Genomic DNA, 15896 nt, shown 5'->3' on the forward strand with positions numbered 1-15896 from the left:
TAATTACAGAAAATATTGGTGTGGTTCTGATAGGTAAAATCTATTGAAAGTATGATTTGAATGTGCATCGTAAAAATGCACCTGTACATACTAAGTGGTCTTAACTTCAAAATTTCTCTATATGTTAATTAGTCAAATACATGTATCGTGCTTATGCCGTTTTCGCAACGGCGTGTCCCGATTAAATGTATCTGTGTATTGTCCGATCAATATGTCGATCTCCAGCGAGTACGAGCGGTCATTGACCTCGCGCTGGTGTCTCTGGTGCGCCTCCCGCATCACGTACTCCGTCTTCAGGACATTCACTCCGCCGTCCATTTCTCCCACACATCCCGAACGCTGTAACCGTCACCGAGATGCCGAAAACCTTAAAGCAGGTCACAGGTTTTTATCGTTACCGATGAAATGTCGCATGGCATAGTATATAGGAACAGTAAGCAATGCGGAGTACTTGCCAAAGTATTTTACTCGCTTGTAGCGCATTGTATGATTTCTTATGAGAAGTTACAGTTAGATATGTTACAATAATGAAAATTGTAGTTCTGAAACTTTTCATTTGTGAATAATTCATTTTAATTAATGGATAGTGATACCTGTTTGTAAGATTTTAATTATTACAATATGTTGCTAGAGGATAGCTATAACGAACAACACTGTAAATCCTGTTGACAATATTTATAGGAATAAAGTGTGGTCTTTTTCAAGCCATGAATATAATTCACGATATGAATAACTCAAAATAATTCAAATAATAATAAAAAACGACTACAAATGACCTAATTTAAATCTCTTGCGTATGATAACAAATTCTATGGGGATTCTGTGGAAGCTATAGATGATTTATCGGCGATTCAATGTTGAAGTTAAATCCATACCACGATACCTAAGCTTAATCCCGGTCTCAATTCCCTGGTGACCAGCGGACTAGAGTCATGGACTCCTCCCGGGACATCAATCTATCCCAGAAGAAGAACGCTGCTGAAACTGAAACCCATTTACAGGTGCGTGGACTGAGAAAATCCAGATAAAGTTCCCTGTTTAAGACAGTAACACAACGATAAACCACACTGGTAATCAAACTAGCGACCTTCCAAGCCTATCCCGTAAGTTACGGAAAAAGTTGGATCGACACAAGTTTCTCACAAATTGCTAAAGATTGAACTAGTGTTGTCATATATGTCTAAATGTTCATCTTTATGTAGGTATTCTATATTCATATGCAAGTATATTTTATCCCTTTGTAACTATGCAATCTGTGCATGCACATTCATTTGTAAATACATGTATATACCCTGTACATTCTTTTTGTACACATACATTCATATAGAAGTGTATTTTCTGTACATGTACATCCATAAGTAGATATACTATCTGTACATGTACATCCATATGTAAGTATATTTTATGTATATGTACATTCATATGTAAGTATATTTTATGTATATGTACATTCATATGTAAGTATATTTTCTGTATATGTACATTCATATGTATGTATATTTTCTGTATATGTACATTCATATGTAAGTATATTTTCTGTATATGTAAATTTATATGTATCTATATTTTCTGTATATGTACATTCATATGTAAGTATATTTTATGTATATGTACATCCATATGTAAGTATATTTTATGTACATTCATATGTATGTATATATCTTTCATCCACGCGTGTGTATCTTATATGATGTATCTTGTTCAAAACAGGTGATTTTATTTGAAAAACTTATCAACTGATTATCAAATTCAATATTTTCGATTTATTTTCATACATCAATGAAACATTTTTAATATCTATCTTTTTTTTTTGAGTCTACAAATATCGAATTAGCCATCACCATTTCAAAAAACAATTTCAATGTGGAGAGAGCGATGACTAGCGAGGGGCCAAGTCATACTATTGGACAGTTTGTCATCGAGATTTTCAAATGAGTTTTAATTGGTTCCAGAAAATCGTGGGTTGGGTAGGGTTTGTCTGGACACTCCATTAGACTAAATGAATTTCTGTGGCATTTATCAAACAATCAGAACATTTTTTATCAGATTCTTCATTACAATCGACAATGAGCACCAGTGAATTCATATAATATCCTTACTATACATGTTTACCACTCTACACGGCTGAGTTCACCCAAATCACATCATTATATATGTTGTTTTCTAATAATTTATTCAGACTTAACATGAAAATAACCTTTTACAATGTTCGATATTATCAATGGAATTCATATGTAAATATGAAAGACAAGTTTTTGACACATCTCAGCTGTGATAAATAAATATATTTCTATCTTAAATTTCCACTGTGCTCGTAAACCCAGCGAAGGACATCACTGGTTGATCATAAATACACGACTCTGAACTAGAATCTGACTGGATAGAGTTCTGTGTATCAATGGGACTTTTGTGATTTTTGACGAGTTGTCTTTCTTTGAACACATCGTCATTACTCTCCAGCGTCTTCTGACCTTCACAGTCCGAGACAGAAACACTGTAATGTTTAAGTCTTTCAGATTCACGGGTACACTTTCTTGTTGACTCATCCGGAAAAGACATATTGTGTGTATTTCCAGATTGAGAGGATGCCGTGAATGGTGAAGAACTAGCGGGGCACTGCCCCATGTTACAAAATCCATGTATACAGTTTTGCAATTTGTTTTCTCCGTTTAGGAATTGGTCGACCGGTGGAACACGCCTTCTATGCTGTTCTACAGCCATAAGTAGCTTTCTGAGGGGTTCCAGATATTCAAATCCATCTGAGCCACTGATACCCGGTTGGGAATCAGTTTCTGTTGATTGGTCCGATTTCTTCGACTCTTTTTTGTCGAGAGTTTCATAAATATGATCTTGAACACCAGAATATGTATTTTGGTTTGAAGTTTGGCATTCAGAGTCACATTTAGATGGAATGTAATTAAAATCCTGATTGATTTGTACGATGGCGTCACTTTCCAACATTTTATCGTGGATTTCACGATTCTCTGGCAATACCCGTGGAACACTATCGTCACCCACCCCTGGACTGTCACCCAAAAACACCCAAGACGTCACACGTTCACTGGACAAATTCACGAGATTCGTCTTATTTTTCACAGGATATGGGTTTTGCAAGGCTTTAGAGCCTGGAGGAATCTGTAAATTATTTTGCCCATTTTTATGATTCTGAGCAACATGAGATGTATTTGTACATGTTATTTGTGGTACACTTTCCATTTTTGAGATTGGATGATCAGGCATTTCAGCAGGAGATTTCTGCTCATTACTGCTGACTCCGCTATCGTTACACTCCTGACTGTCCGTCTTAACACAATTTGTCTGACTTTCCTCACCACTTACACTGAACTTCACTTTATTTGTCAAGGCATCGCTCGGTTTTCTTTCCAACTGATTATGGAAATGATTTTTGATATTGAGCTTTTCAAAATTTTTGATTTTGGAATGCATTGACTGTGAATATTTGCTTTTGATCTCATTGAAGACGTCAGAAGACGCCATGCTGTATTCGTCATCAGAGGGGTATTCGTAAGAAATTCTTCTGTTCCGTACATCGCCGTTTTCCACGTCTACCACTAAGTTGTGTTTGTACAGTGATTCCATCTGCATTAGAGGGATGTGACAATAGATGGCATGGTTTAAGATACACTAAAATTTCAGTTTCGTGACTCATCGTTTACTGAGTATTTCATTTTGTGTAAAAAGTCTTATTTCGTTGGTGGACTTGTGTATATAAAAGGTGGACTTGTGTATATAAAAGCTTTAAGATGAAATATTAAATAACAATAGGAAGAACAGGGTTGACGTATACCTGACGCGGAACAGAAGGATGTCTGTGTGCAGATTTCGAACGACACTGTATGATGATTGCAATGATGGATGAAATCAGAACGATGGAAGTGGGTAATGCAATAAGCACAATCACCAGTGGGTGAAAGAGCTCTTCCCATCCACCAGGCCCAGAGGGAGGTGTGGTTGTTGAAGTCAAACGAGAAACTGGCATTACGACCTAAAATAAAGTACAAACGTTGTAAAGGGGTATATGTATCATCAAGAAAAATATGATACATTCATTCTTATATTATTTTGCACATGCGCAACATACTACAGCAGTTTTTGTATTTACCGGGTATCCCAATATTGCGCTCATTTCAACGTCGGACATCTTCTGAAACGCCATTTCTGCCAGAGGTGCGCTGACAACAATTCCGTCGTAAGTGACCAGAAATACGACTTCTACTCTTTCTCCAAACTTTCTTTTAATTTCTTTGATCTGAAAGCATTTATCATGCATAAACAATCAAGTATGTATCTGCGATGATGAAAAAACTATACATGCATATGAACGGTTCTGTCCGTTAATGTAGAAAGTCGTACTGATGTTTCAAATTTAAGTGCATTTTGTGGAAGAATCTCGATTAAGCTCGTTATTTATTCTCTTTGCAATTAATCTGACATAGAATAGGAATTATGACGTCATAAACTTGATGTTTTACCGCCATTTTCGATATGTTAACATAACATCTTTATTTTCACACAAGTTTTCTTTTAGAAAACATCGAATACAAACTTGTACGAACATTTAATTTTTGTGGCGGTCAGATGGGTTTGATCACCGGTGCCAGATAGCTTAGTTGGTAGAGCACTTGACTAGAGATTCGGGGGGGGGGGGGGGGGGGGCTGACTCGAACCCCTATCTGATCGGTTGCATTTCCTTCATTTCTGGTGCGATACTCCAGCCCCAGGAGCTGACAGGTGAAAACGCCTGTCGCAGGATAAAGAACCTGGATTGATGTCTTCAGGATATGAAGGCATTTAGGAGGAAAGAATTTGGCGGTCAGACGAGTTCGATTGCTATTGCCAGATAGCTCAATTGGTAGAACACCTGACTAGAAATTCAAAAAGCCCATCCATTTTCTCCCATATACATGTAATTACGTATATATATCGTCGTACTCTATACACGTTTTCTTAAGAAAAAAACTGCAACTAGCAGTAGAATAAAATTGAGAAATTGCATCATAATAAAGGTGAAGACAACGAACAGTGATCAACCTCATAACTCCTCATAACTCAACCTCATAACTCCTATAAGCAATACAAAATAGATAGTTGGACAAACACGGACCCCTGGACGCACCAAAGGTGAGACCAGGTGCCCAGGAGGAGCAAACATCCCCCGTCGACCGGTGACACCCGCCGTGAGCCCTATATCTTGATCAGGCAAACGAGGCCATCCGCAGTCAAAATCAGCGTGCCAAGAACGGCCCAACAACCGGCATGAAACACGCCAGACAGCACCCGACCCAACGATAGGCTGCACTGGCAAACCAGATCGCTATAACGACCACAGAATCACATTTCATGATGTGTACATGCATTACAAATGACTATATATATATATATATCACATTCAAATTACGTGAAATTAATTTTATTAGATGTTCTCACTTTTATGAAATAAAGATAGTCTTTTTAAAGAGGAATAAGACATCAGAGAAATCTGATATGGATTAAAAGTGGACAATATGTACAAGTGTACAATCATATTTTGAAATTGAAATCCCGTTGAGATCCGGGTTAGAATAGATCTCCAGTACCCCCTGCTTGTCGTAAGAGGCGATTAAATGGGGCGGTCCTTCGGATAAGACTGCAAAAATCGAGGTCCCGTGTCACAGCAGGTGTGGCACGATAAAGATCCCTCCCTGATCAATGGCCATAAGCGCCGAGCATTGGCCTAAATTTTGCAGCCTTTCACCGGCATTGGTGACGTCTCCATATGAGTGAAATATTCTCGAAAGGGACGATCAATCATAAAAACTTTCATTTACCTTTCTTTAGATAAAAAATGCAGTTTCAGTAGAAAGTAAACCCCTTGATAGATTCGAACATACGATCTACAGTCGACATGTTATCCTATTGGATCCAGCTAGGCAATTATATTTAAAAGAATTGTATTGCTTATTGCTAATATTCATGTATTACTCCTTAAGTCTTTAAAATATTTAATTTTTTTTTTTACAGAAGTACAGAAAGGTGTCATGATCTTTTACTCAAAATAGCCATTAACAAATTATATTTACTTTCACTTTTATTCCCCTTTCTTTTCCTCGCCCACTGGAATCCTCTATAGAATATCTCTTCTTGCGATCTTGCAATCCTTCAATATAGATTGTTGTCAGACCTGCAAAAGAGAATTGATTTATTACAAGAATGTTGGTGTTCCGTCTTACCAGGAGGATGAGTACACATCAAACAAAGTTCTAAGAAGCAGCACCTACCCTCTTCAAGTTTGACTTTGAAGTTTTCGTTAGAAACATCATTGCCTATTTTAACATTTATTTCGATGACCAACAGATTGGTCTCAGGGAACGGATAAACCACTATGGAAGTGGACGACACTGCGAACACAGATGGAGATATGTCAATTTCAGAGGAAACACTTGAATGTATCACCTTTCCTTTGGAGGATTTAGTACCAATTTCACTCTTAATTTTACTTTTGGACTGTTCCAAAGTTGAAAAAATCTTTGTTTTTACTGTAGGACTATGCAGTTCTGCATACATTGTGCTTCTGGTCATCTTAAAACCATTATTGGTGGTAAGCAAACTTGCAGGAATACTCCTTGGGAAAGAATAATCGGCACTGATTGTTTCCTCTTCCTGCACTTGTATGCTCTCTGATGCTGGAGAAGAAAAATATTGAGTGTGCATTACGGACATCTGTTTGCTTATTTCTGGGATTGAAAGAACGGTGGTGGCCAGTTTTTCATTCCTTGAAGAAACCTTTTCAACGGAAGGTAAAATCGTTTCCAATTCAGACTGTCGTTTACTGTAAAAGGGTAGCTTTGAATGAACACCATCTGATAGAAAAGATGTTCCTAATCTGGGGGAACTGGACAGTAAGAACACAGATGCTCGAGTACTCAATGGGTCGCTTTTGGTTGAAAATGAAAACATTGATAATTGGGTCATGTCGACAGATGATACTTCAATTACAGGCGGAAGCTCTGATGTATGTTGAACAAATGTCGAGTCAAATTTATCCAAAGACACGCCGATGCTGTCCATGTAAGATGTATCAACTACAGAATTATCTGTTGATACTTTTATGAATTCAGAGGCAAAGTCTTTTATGCTGGACGTTTTGAAAACGGGTGATGCAGATTCAAAGTTTTGATGAGACAGAGCAGCTGTGTTTGTTTCAGAAAAATCTTTTTGTATATGGTTGCTTGATGTATGTGGAGTGAAAGAAGAATCAAAATCAACTGGAGATATGGCGATACTGTCTTCGAAGGTTGCATCAATTACTGAAGGACCAGTTGGTATCTTTGTGAATTCCACGGCAGAATCTTCTGTGATAGATTGTTTGGAAATGGATGACAGTGATTCAAAGTTTTGTTGAGATTGAGCAGCTGTGGTTACTACACGTGGGTAATCATTTATATGTATTTTTGAGCTTTGAATAATTGAATATTGTAAGATTACTGAACTTTCCACGACTGACGGTGCAACATATTCTGTTGTTCGCACTCCAGGAATATGTAATGATATATCACCTTGCTTTAACATCAAATTCCGCGAAGAATGTGGAACGTGTAGTCCTACTGACGCTTGAAGGGAAATGATAGAACTTTCATTTATCACATATTTCACCCCTGTGTTCTCAAAAGATGGTACCGTACTTGCATCAGCATTGTTTGTCGAATTCTCTGTCAAAACATTAATACCATGGGATGATGTCACCGAAATATCCTTAAAGATTGTCGAGTTTAGAATCGTCGTTTCCCCACCTGTAGTGGGAAATTCTGTATGGGGATCAACTGATAACGCTGCTGTAGATGTTTTATAAACTCCAACACCTTCCTGAATTTGACTTTGCGATGTTTCTTTGGTATTGTGAATTTGAAAGTCAAAACTGGCTGATCGAATATGATTGAATTCTGATAAAGAATACGAAATCTCTGAATGTAGGTGAGAGAAGGAAGATGTTGATATAATTTCTGTCGCCTGTGGTATTTGCGTACTTTCCACAGGTAATGTTGACATGTGAAACAGACCAGCATGTTCATTCCCACTGGAAATTATAACTGGACGTGATGTGATGGAATGTGATAAAATTGGATGATAAAAATCGCTTCGAGCATTGCTCCTGAAGTATTGTGTCGAACTAGTAAGCTCTAACGTGAGTGCTTTATTCTTGGAGGTCATTACTTTAAGGTAGTTACTTTCAGATTGGTCATAACTTTTATGATTCCACAATTCGTATTGAGATGCATTGTAGTCCTTCATGGTATCATTTTGGCCCCAGTTGTTGTCGATTTTACTCTGAGATAAAATAATCATTTGAGATTGAGAACTCGGTGACGCAAGATTAGGTGACGAAGCAGATACGATCTCTTTTAGGGTTTGTTTACTCAGGTCTTCATAGGCCTCTTCTCTTGTTTTGAATGCTATTGATAACGATTCAGCTGCCGACTTATCACTGGATGAGAGCAACGGTGTTGTGACGTGGGTCTGGAAGTCCCAATGATCTGGTATTGAGGTGAAAAATGATGGTTGTATGGTAGAATATTGAGGTTGAAATAAACTTGTATTCAATGTGTCAACTTCTGATTGAACAGTTCGTTGTTCTAGCTCAGATATAGTTTCTGACAAAGATGTGACAAGATACATTGATTGCAAATTTTCAGATGAAATAACAAGTGAATTGTGATTGGTTATATCATTATAAATAGTCTTAGGATCATTGAATCGTAGATTACTGTTCACAGCTGAGAATCTTTCTGTTTGCCTGGGTGTTGAATGAGATTCCGATGAATGGAATTTTTTTCTCCCAGTGAGGGTAGAAATAGTTCTGTTTCCGTTTTCTTGTACTCTTGTTGGATTCAAAGAATAAGATGTTGGACTTGGATCGATCAATGACCATGGCGACAAGGAGGTTGACAATGTTTCAGCGGACATCAGTCCATGAGAACTGGAAACATGTGTTGTATGTTTGTATGAATAAACAGAATCCATGCTCGGTTCAGGGTTGAGGGTTTCGTCTTGTGAATATTCCCCATCTCTGTTTGCTATCGTTTCACTTTCTAAAATAATAGTTTTACTCTCTACTCTTAATTTGCTGTAAGAAGGTGCGACAGAAATTTCAGAGGTATCACTGAGAAACTGAAATGAAGGTGAATAAGAATGATATTCAGTTGAGCCCTCCAAATCAGACATATAGGACATGCCATGGTAAAGTGATGTAGTAGAAAGCTGATCAGATTGTAAATGAATATCATTATTGTGATCAGTCAGATGAAATGATGAATAATTTGGAATCGATGTTTTCCAGACGTCAGCGGAAACAGACTTCATCCTTTCATGAAATAAATTATTTTCACTCTGTTTGATATCAATTTTTGTTGTTTGCGATAATGAAAATTTTTCATTGTTTTTGATGAATTGTGTCGATAATAGAGATGTTGAATAACTTGCTGCACTTGGAATGTAAAGTACATTGGAAGAACTTGTACTGAAATTTGACGAAACATGCTCTGAATTCTCAATTGACGACCTATAGTCTAAATCTCTGGTGACCGTTGTTGACAATTCAGACCGGTCACTTTCAATACTTTCTGTAAGTAAACGCGTATTGAGCGTCCTCAAAAACTTTGTCCTAGATTTCTCAAAAGAAGCGGAATTGTGCACTAGATCTGACTCTGCGTCAGACAATGGTGAAATGAGATTTGTATTTGGTGTCTCTTGAGTCTCTGAAACGAAATGGTTCACAGACGTATGCAACATTCCAGATTTTGTGGATGGAATTTGATCCTTTGATTTCTTAAACAAAGCCAGTGGTATTTGTTCACCTTGGTGTGTGGTCAATTCGTCGCTCATTGATGTTTGAGGTTCATTAGTTGTTCCCAAACTTTTACTATGAGATGCATCGTGAAAGTTTTCATGTAACTGTGGGAATAAATCTTCTCGTGCATTTGATATCACAATTGTCGAAACGATAATTTCTCTTACTTGTATTTCAGATGTAGCAATAGAGGAATATGACAACGATGGTTCTATCGAGGGAATTGTTGTCTTTAGTAAAGATGGGGAATATAGATTGGTTGTTAAATCCAGTGATTGGACCCCTTTGTAGCTTATTTCTGCAGAAATCGAGTTCATTTGAACTGATAACATCTTCTGTGATGATGATGATAAAGATGATGACAACTGTGACGATATGGCAGTGTCTTTGTCAGCTGATGAAAGGAATGGATGAGATGCTGTTGACAGAATATCTCCCGATGCTTTTTCTTGTGCCGATAGGGAATCGGAATAAATAAACATGGAGGAAGACAAAAGCAGTGTATGGTCCTTTTCTTGGCCAATCTTTTCAGAAGATGAAATCACCCCATCTAAAGACGCTGAAGTATGCAAAATAAACTTTGAGGATTCGGTACGACTTGATTCTAAAAAATCATTTTCTGAGGGTTGCAATGTTACATATTGAAACTTTTGCGTTTCCAACCACTTGTTTGATATACTTTTGACTGAACTGTCCTCTTTGAATTGTGTCCGTTCAGTTTCTTTAGAATTTATTTGAGATTGATCTTTGAAATATGATGTATATATACTTCCTAATGTAGGTGATACTGAGTCTATATTCAGTGACTGCGTCTCGATTGGGGTGGTTTCCCGTTTCTGAGAAATAGAATTGGAGGAAACTGACTCAATGGGCGTTGTTTCCTCTGATGTACTGAGTGTAGGCGATATACTAGTAAGTCCTTTATATTGCGGCAGTTCATCCGTTGTCCATGAGCTGGGGGTGGATTCCGTAATATGTTGTGTGGAATTCCATGACAAGTATGATGAATCTAAATTCGCTGAAAAGATAACATTTTAAAATATAACTATACATGTATATTCATAACAAAGGTCTTTATTAGCTTTGTGACCGGCGTGTACGCATGACTTTCAGATGTAAACTAAAGTGTGCAACGTATTCCATGTCATGAACTAAATTTAAGTTTTCTTTAATAAAAGACTGGAATGATACATTTCAGTGCTGGGACCACATCTGAGCTCTGCACAATATAATGTGCGTGTACATGCACTCAATATGGACTGGCATCTTCCTGACCCATTGAGGAAATATGATTTGTTTTACGTGATGAAAAAGTCTCTCTCTCTCTCTCTCTCTCTCTCTCTCTCTCTCTCTCTCTTACGAACAAGTGTGCTTTAACACGACATGCAAAAACTCCCATGTAATTTGTTTTAAAAGGGACCCTGTGAATATTTGTTTAGGTATGTGCTATACGTGACTTTGTCTACGAATATTGATTGTTAAATGTGATTGAATTCTTTGTTGATGATGAAGTAAAACTTTTGGGTTAAAATATTTCCATTACATCATATAGTTTATCAAACATTGTTTCCGTAAAGAATTAGAACAGGGTCGGAAATCAGTAACTGATATTTTTAAAATTGAATGATTTGCCAAAATAGCACCTAATTATTCGTCCTTTTCTCTGAAATCAAGCTTCAACAATCTTATGTAATATTAATTAGATCGAAATCATCGAGGAAACCCTATAATCCTTTAGTGGGCTAAATCTGTCAAATTAATTGTTGGACTAATTTCTATTTTGAAGGAGCCTATTTAAACACTTAACATGAATTAGATTCCTCAGGCCTAACATCTAATTACGTTAAAATTGCGAAGGGAATATTCTTGAACTGCCATGTAGAATTTGACACTTTTGGTTCGACATGTGCACGTCTTGTCGAAAACTCAACACTAGAACTAATGGCTAGTAATTTCATTCGAGCTAGAATGATTCATAAAAATCATTTTTGAAAAAGCATCTGCCAAAATTGAAGACAAAATTCTGCCTGAAATTCTGCGTATTGTAATTCGTGACTCAGTGCCACAGAGTTTTTTTCTTGAAATAGTTAAACGCATGCATAAACAGTATTTCTATCATACCAATCTGTAAAAAAGAACAACGATCATTTGTTGCATAGGAAATTAATGTTTTGTAGCCTATTATACATGCATTTTCAATTAGATAAGAAAGTGCCGTGGATCAGCTTCACTAGACCTCTTCAGCGACATGATTTGGCTTGACAGATGCATTATAAATGATTTGAAACTGTCAGGGTCAATGTTTCTCTAAGTCTCACATACTTGAAATGCAAGAGCGCCTTTCTACTTATAAATTTACTACACACAATTGTCACTTAGAAAGGGATAACATTTTACAAAATTTCATTTACCACTTCTCCGTTAAAATGGATAAAAAGAAATTGTGCTGTGACCGCTCCCCCGATATAAACCACATGTACATGTAAAACAGGCCCACAATCTTTAACAGTTCATATCAGACATTCAAACCGCAGGACTGACCAAGATTTGTCTAAAGTTTTCGTCAATAAAAATAAAAACTTTAAAGCTTGAATTTTATGAATCCAGAAGCAAGAAACACCCTCATCAATTTGTAGCATTGATAACCTCTCAGTATTTTATTATAGAAACTGGTGTTATAGTTAATTAGTTGTAGGAAACCTTGTTGTAATTCTTTTACCATCTCTGCTGGATTTCATCGTGATAGATGGTTAAAGATAAACCCCTCAAAAAACACGACATTCGGATTGCAGCTTGCATTCAAATGAACGCATTTTCACAGCTCATTTCTAAAGTATGCAATGTATAAACACTATAAAGATAATTAAATCATGATAGAATTTAAAATGGCAAGATATGTCATTGTAAGTAAATGCAGAAAGTAAAAAAAAATTTACCAACATTTTTAAAAATAGGGAGGGAGTGTTCAAAATGCATATGTTGTTTTTTCCTTGAGTGTCTCTTTCCGCAGAGTGACAATGACAGGAGCGGGTCCCGGTTTTATTGTGAAGCACATGGTAACTGAAGATAAACTGCCGCGATGGTTATCGTATTGCCGAAGTGCTGTGTGCCGTCATGATTACACACGGGTGATACAAGGAAGAATGCAGCTGCGCATTATGACCTTTGAAAAGCACAATTTCGTAATTTCAAGTTTTTTGTCCTTGTTTACAGTTTTATTTGAAATATGTGTATGTTTTATCAAATGTGTGTTTTATTATGTACATGTATTATGCTCTATCACAGAATATGGGAATTATATTATGTATATACATCAGATCATGGTTGATAATAGATAGATACAGATTTTTTTTTTTTAAAGTTCCTATTGAACATCACAGAAAAAGACCACCCTTTTTTTTTTTTTTTTTTTTTACTCCAAACATGCTTTCAATGTTATAATCAAATCACTTTAATTTTATCCCTACCCCGAGTTCAGTGCGAAAGAGTTTTATCATATTAGACTTATCCACTAGTCAAGGTAAGCCTAATAAGTATGATTTATTGATTCTTCATATTGATTGAACTGTATTGAAATATTTTGCTGATGGAAACACTTTTGAAAGATTGTTTTTTAAATGCGTAGAAATTGCCACCAGCAGAAAGCAGGTGTAACAATTGCGATAAGTCACAGTAAGCAAAGACAAAGATGTTTTGTGCAGAACCAGAAATCGTGATTACCCGATTCGTTGTTCTGTAGTAAAAAAAATCACGAAACCCAGCTAGATAAGTGTGGTTTTACAGGGCCCAGCATCGCATACTAGGAACCCTATTCTCTCTAAACTCACTGCATTTCTATTTAAAAAAGTGTTTATTATTTTGTATGAATTTTCCTTTTCTTTCTTTAAAAAAATGTATTTAGAGGTTATTGTAAAAATCGTATGTTTTTAGTTTTTGCGAACTATAAGATATTGAATATATGGACATTGTAGCTAGGTATATACAATGGTATATTTGACTGTTGTTTGATCACAACACCGACAATTATGGAAATGACAAATAAACTCTCGTATATAACGTTATTTTCACAGCTATTCTCTAGAAATGCACCGGAAACAGATCGTGAAGCAACTCGAGAAGAGTACGAACAGGAACTTTTAACCGATTAAGTTTTCCCTGAACCACAAAATATTTTTTTATGACAGTTCCTTGAAATATGTAAACACTGACCCAAGTTGATATACAAAATATCTACTTGAAATTATATAAAACATAGAGATTTAAACCGAAACATGTATTTTTAAATAAAGAAAAAAAGATATATCGATTTTACTACGCATGAGCATGGAAATACCTTGCATGTTCTGAGACACGATCTACATAGATACCTTCAAAGCATCGGCAGTGTTTGAACCAAAAAACAACTATCATGGTCACCCAAAACATCCAACAGCACATCATTCCCATAATCCCACAACACTCTCCTCTCACTAGAAAATACTAAATTCCAAATCCCGATTTTTTGCAACATTGACACACAGTCCGTGACGATGTCTTCTCTTGTAAAAATAGGATGGCGTCCGTCATGTTGACTGTTTTGAAGCTTCACTGCTTGCAATTCAATTTCCCAGACATCTTAAGCCGTTAGTACCTGTTTTGATTTTCACTTAAAAACATTACTTATGTCAGTGAGAAGTGCAGCAGTTTGGAACCAGCGGCAATGAAATACTTCCTGATTTAAACCGTCTTCCCAATAGCCGTTCAAAGAGCCTGGCATGTGTGGCTTTAATTGATCGTTAGGAGGTTTATCTTAGTCAATCTTCTTATTGCATAACCTTCAAAATCTCCTCCTCAAGTTCAGCCACGAAAAGCACGTGTAGAGATGTTTACATTCTGAAATAGGAACTAATACTCCGATGTAGCTATATTTTGTGGTCACAGAACACTCACAGTCAACATTTATGCTTTCCGATTGCTCTCTTCATTAAACTTTGCACGTCACGTGGTGCAAATCATGACGAAAGTCTCCGGACGGAATGGGTACGAAGAAATACTAATTGCTACATGATATCAGTGAACAGTTACATGAAAATACATAAATAGCTACCAAGAAACTATCTAAATATAGTGTTTACAAAAATCATGCATGCAATATTTAACAGTACTTTTGATACGTCACACCAGACGGGGAAGGGCGAATCGTATCTGTACTAGGTCTTATCAATCAATGATCTTGTTAACCACATCCAGATAAATGTAATAAAATTTAATAAATTCACAAAGATTATAAATACGATAAAATGTGTAGAGTTTGAATTACCTCTATATATCAACAATGAAGGGATTTCAAAAAATCTATTTTATGATATAGCATGATTAGATTTATTGGAGGTAACTATGTAAATATTTAGTTTTATGGAAGTATTTACAGCTGTACCTGATTCTAAATATAGAATATTTACCTGATTTTATAAATATATATCATTACTACAGTAACTTGATCCGAAGAGTCGGATCACGTCGAGTTGACAGGCGCGGATCATCAGATCACACGAGACGCGAAGCGTCGAGTTTGATCTGATATGATCCGCGCCTGTCAACGAGACGTGATCCAACTCTTCGGATCAAGTTACTGTAGTAATGATAAATTTATTATATACCCCCTATGCATTTTAAATCCACATTTATATGATACTAAATGTAATCCAAATTATCAAAAAATACAGACATACAGTGAAATTATGTTCTGTGTGCAGTTTTGTTTGTGACGCGGCCAATATTTTAAGCAAAAAACCGTTGCGTTGATGCATTGTGACGTCATTGTGACGGCATCAGTTTCAGAGGATACTGATACGGAATCAGAAAACCACAGTGTCAGGGCCGTAAATTAACCTTCAATTTGGAGGAGGCAGGAAATTAGGCGGGGGTCTGGGGGCCGCCCAGGCCCCCAGACGTTGAGCACATTTTGTGCACACTGAACACGTTTCGTGCAAAATCCTTGATTCTAGGGCCTTCTAAGATGTTACTTGACTAACTCATTCTAAAAGAAAGATTTGGAATGCTTTTTAAGGGA

General features: G+C 36.6%; 1 protein-coding gene across 1 annotated transcript; it reads right to left on the reverse strand.

Moving 5' to 3' along the window:
- Positions 1 to 1740: 1740 nt before the first annotated feature.
- LOC125646383 (mucin-17-like) lies at positions 1741 to 14949 on the reverse strand. The gene is made up of 6 exons (XM_048872626.2): positions 14212 to 14949; positions 6279 to 10862; positions 6081 to 6181; positions 4124 to 4270; positions 3809 to 4006; positions 1741 to 3600 (listed from the first exon to the last, which is right to left on the reverse strand). Exons 1-6 carry the CDS (start codon positions 14288 to 14290, stop codon positions 2296 to 2298), a joined length of 6414 nt encoding a protein of 2137 aa, XP_048728583.2. The 5' UTR covers positions 14291 to 14949; the 3' UTR covers positions 1741 to 2295.
- Positions 14950 to 15896: the final 947 nt, after the last annotated feature.

Source organism: Ostrea edulis, chromosome 6 (assembly GCF_947568905.1).
Source record: "Ostrea edulis chromosome 6, xbOstEdul1.1, whole genome shotgun sequence".
NCBI classification, from domain to species: domain Eukaryota; kingdom Metazoa; phylum Mollusca; class Bivalvia; order Ostreida; family Ostreidae; genus Ostrea; species Ostrea edulis.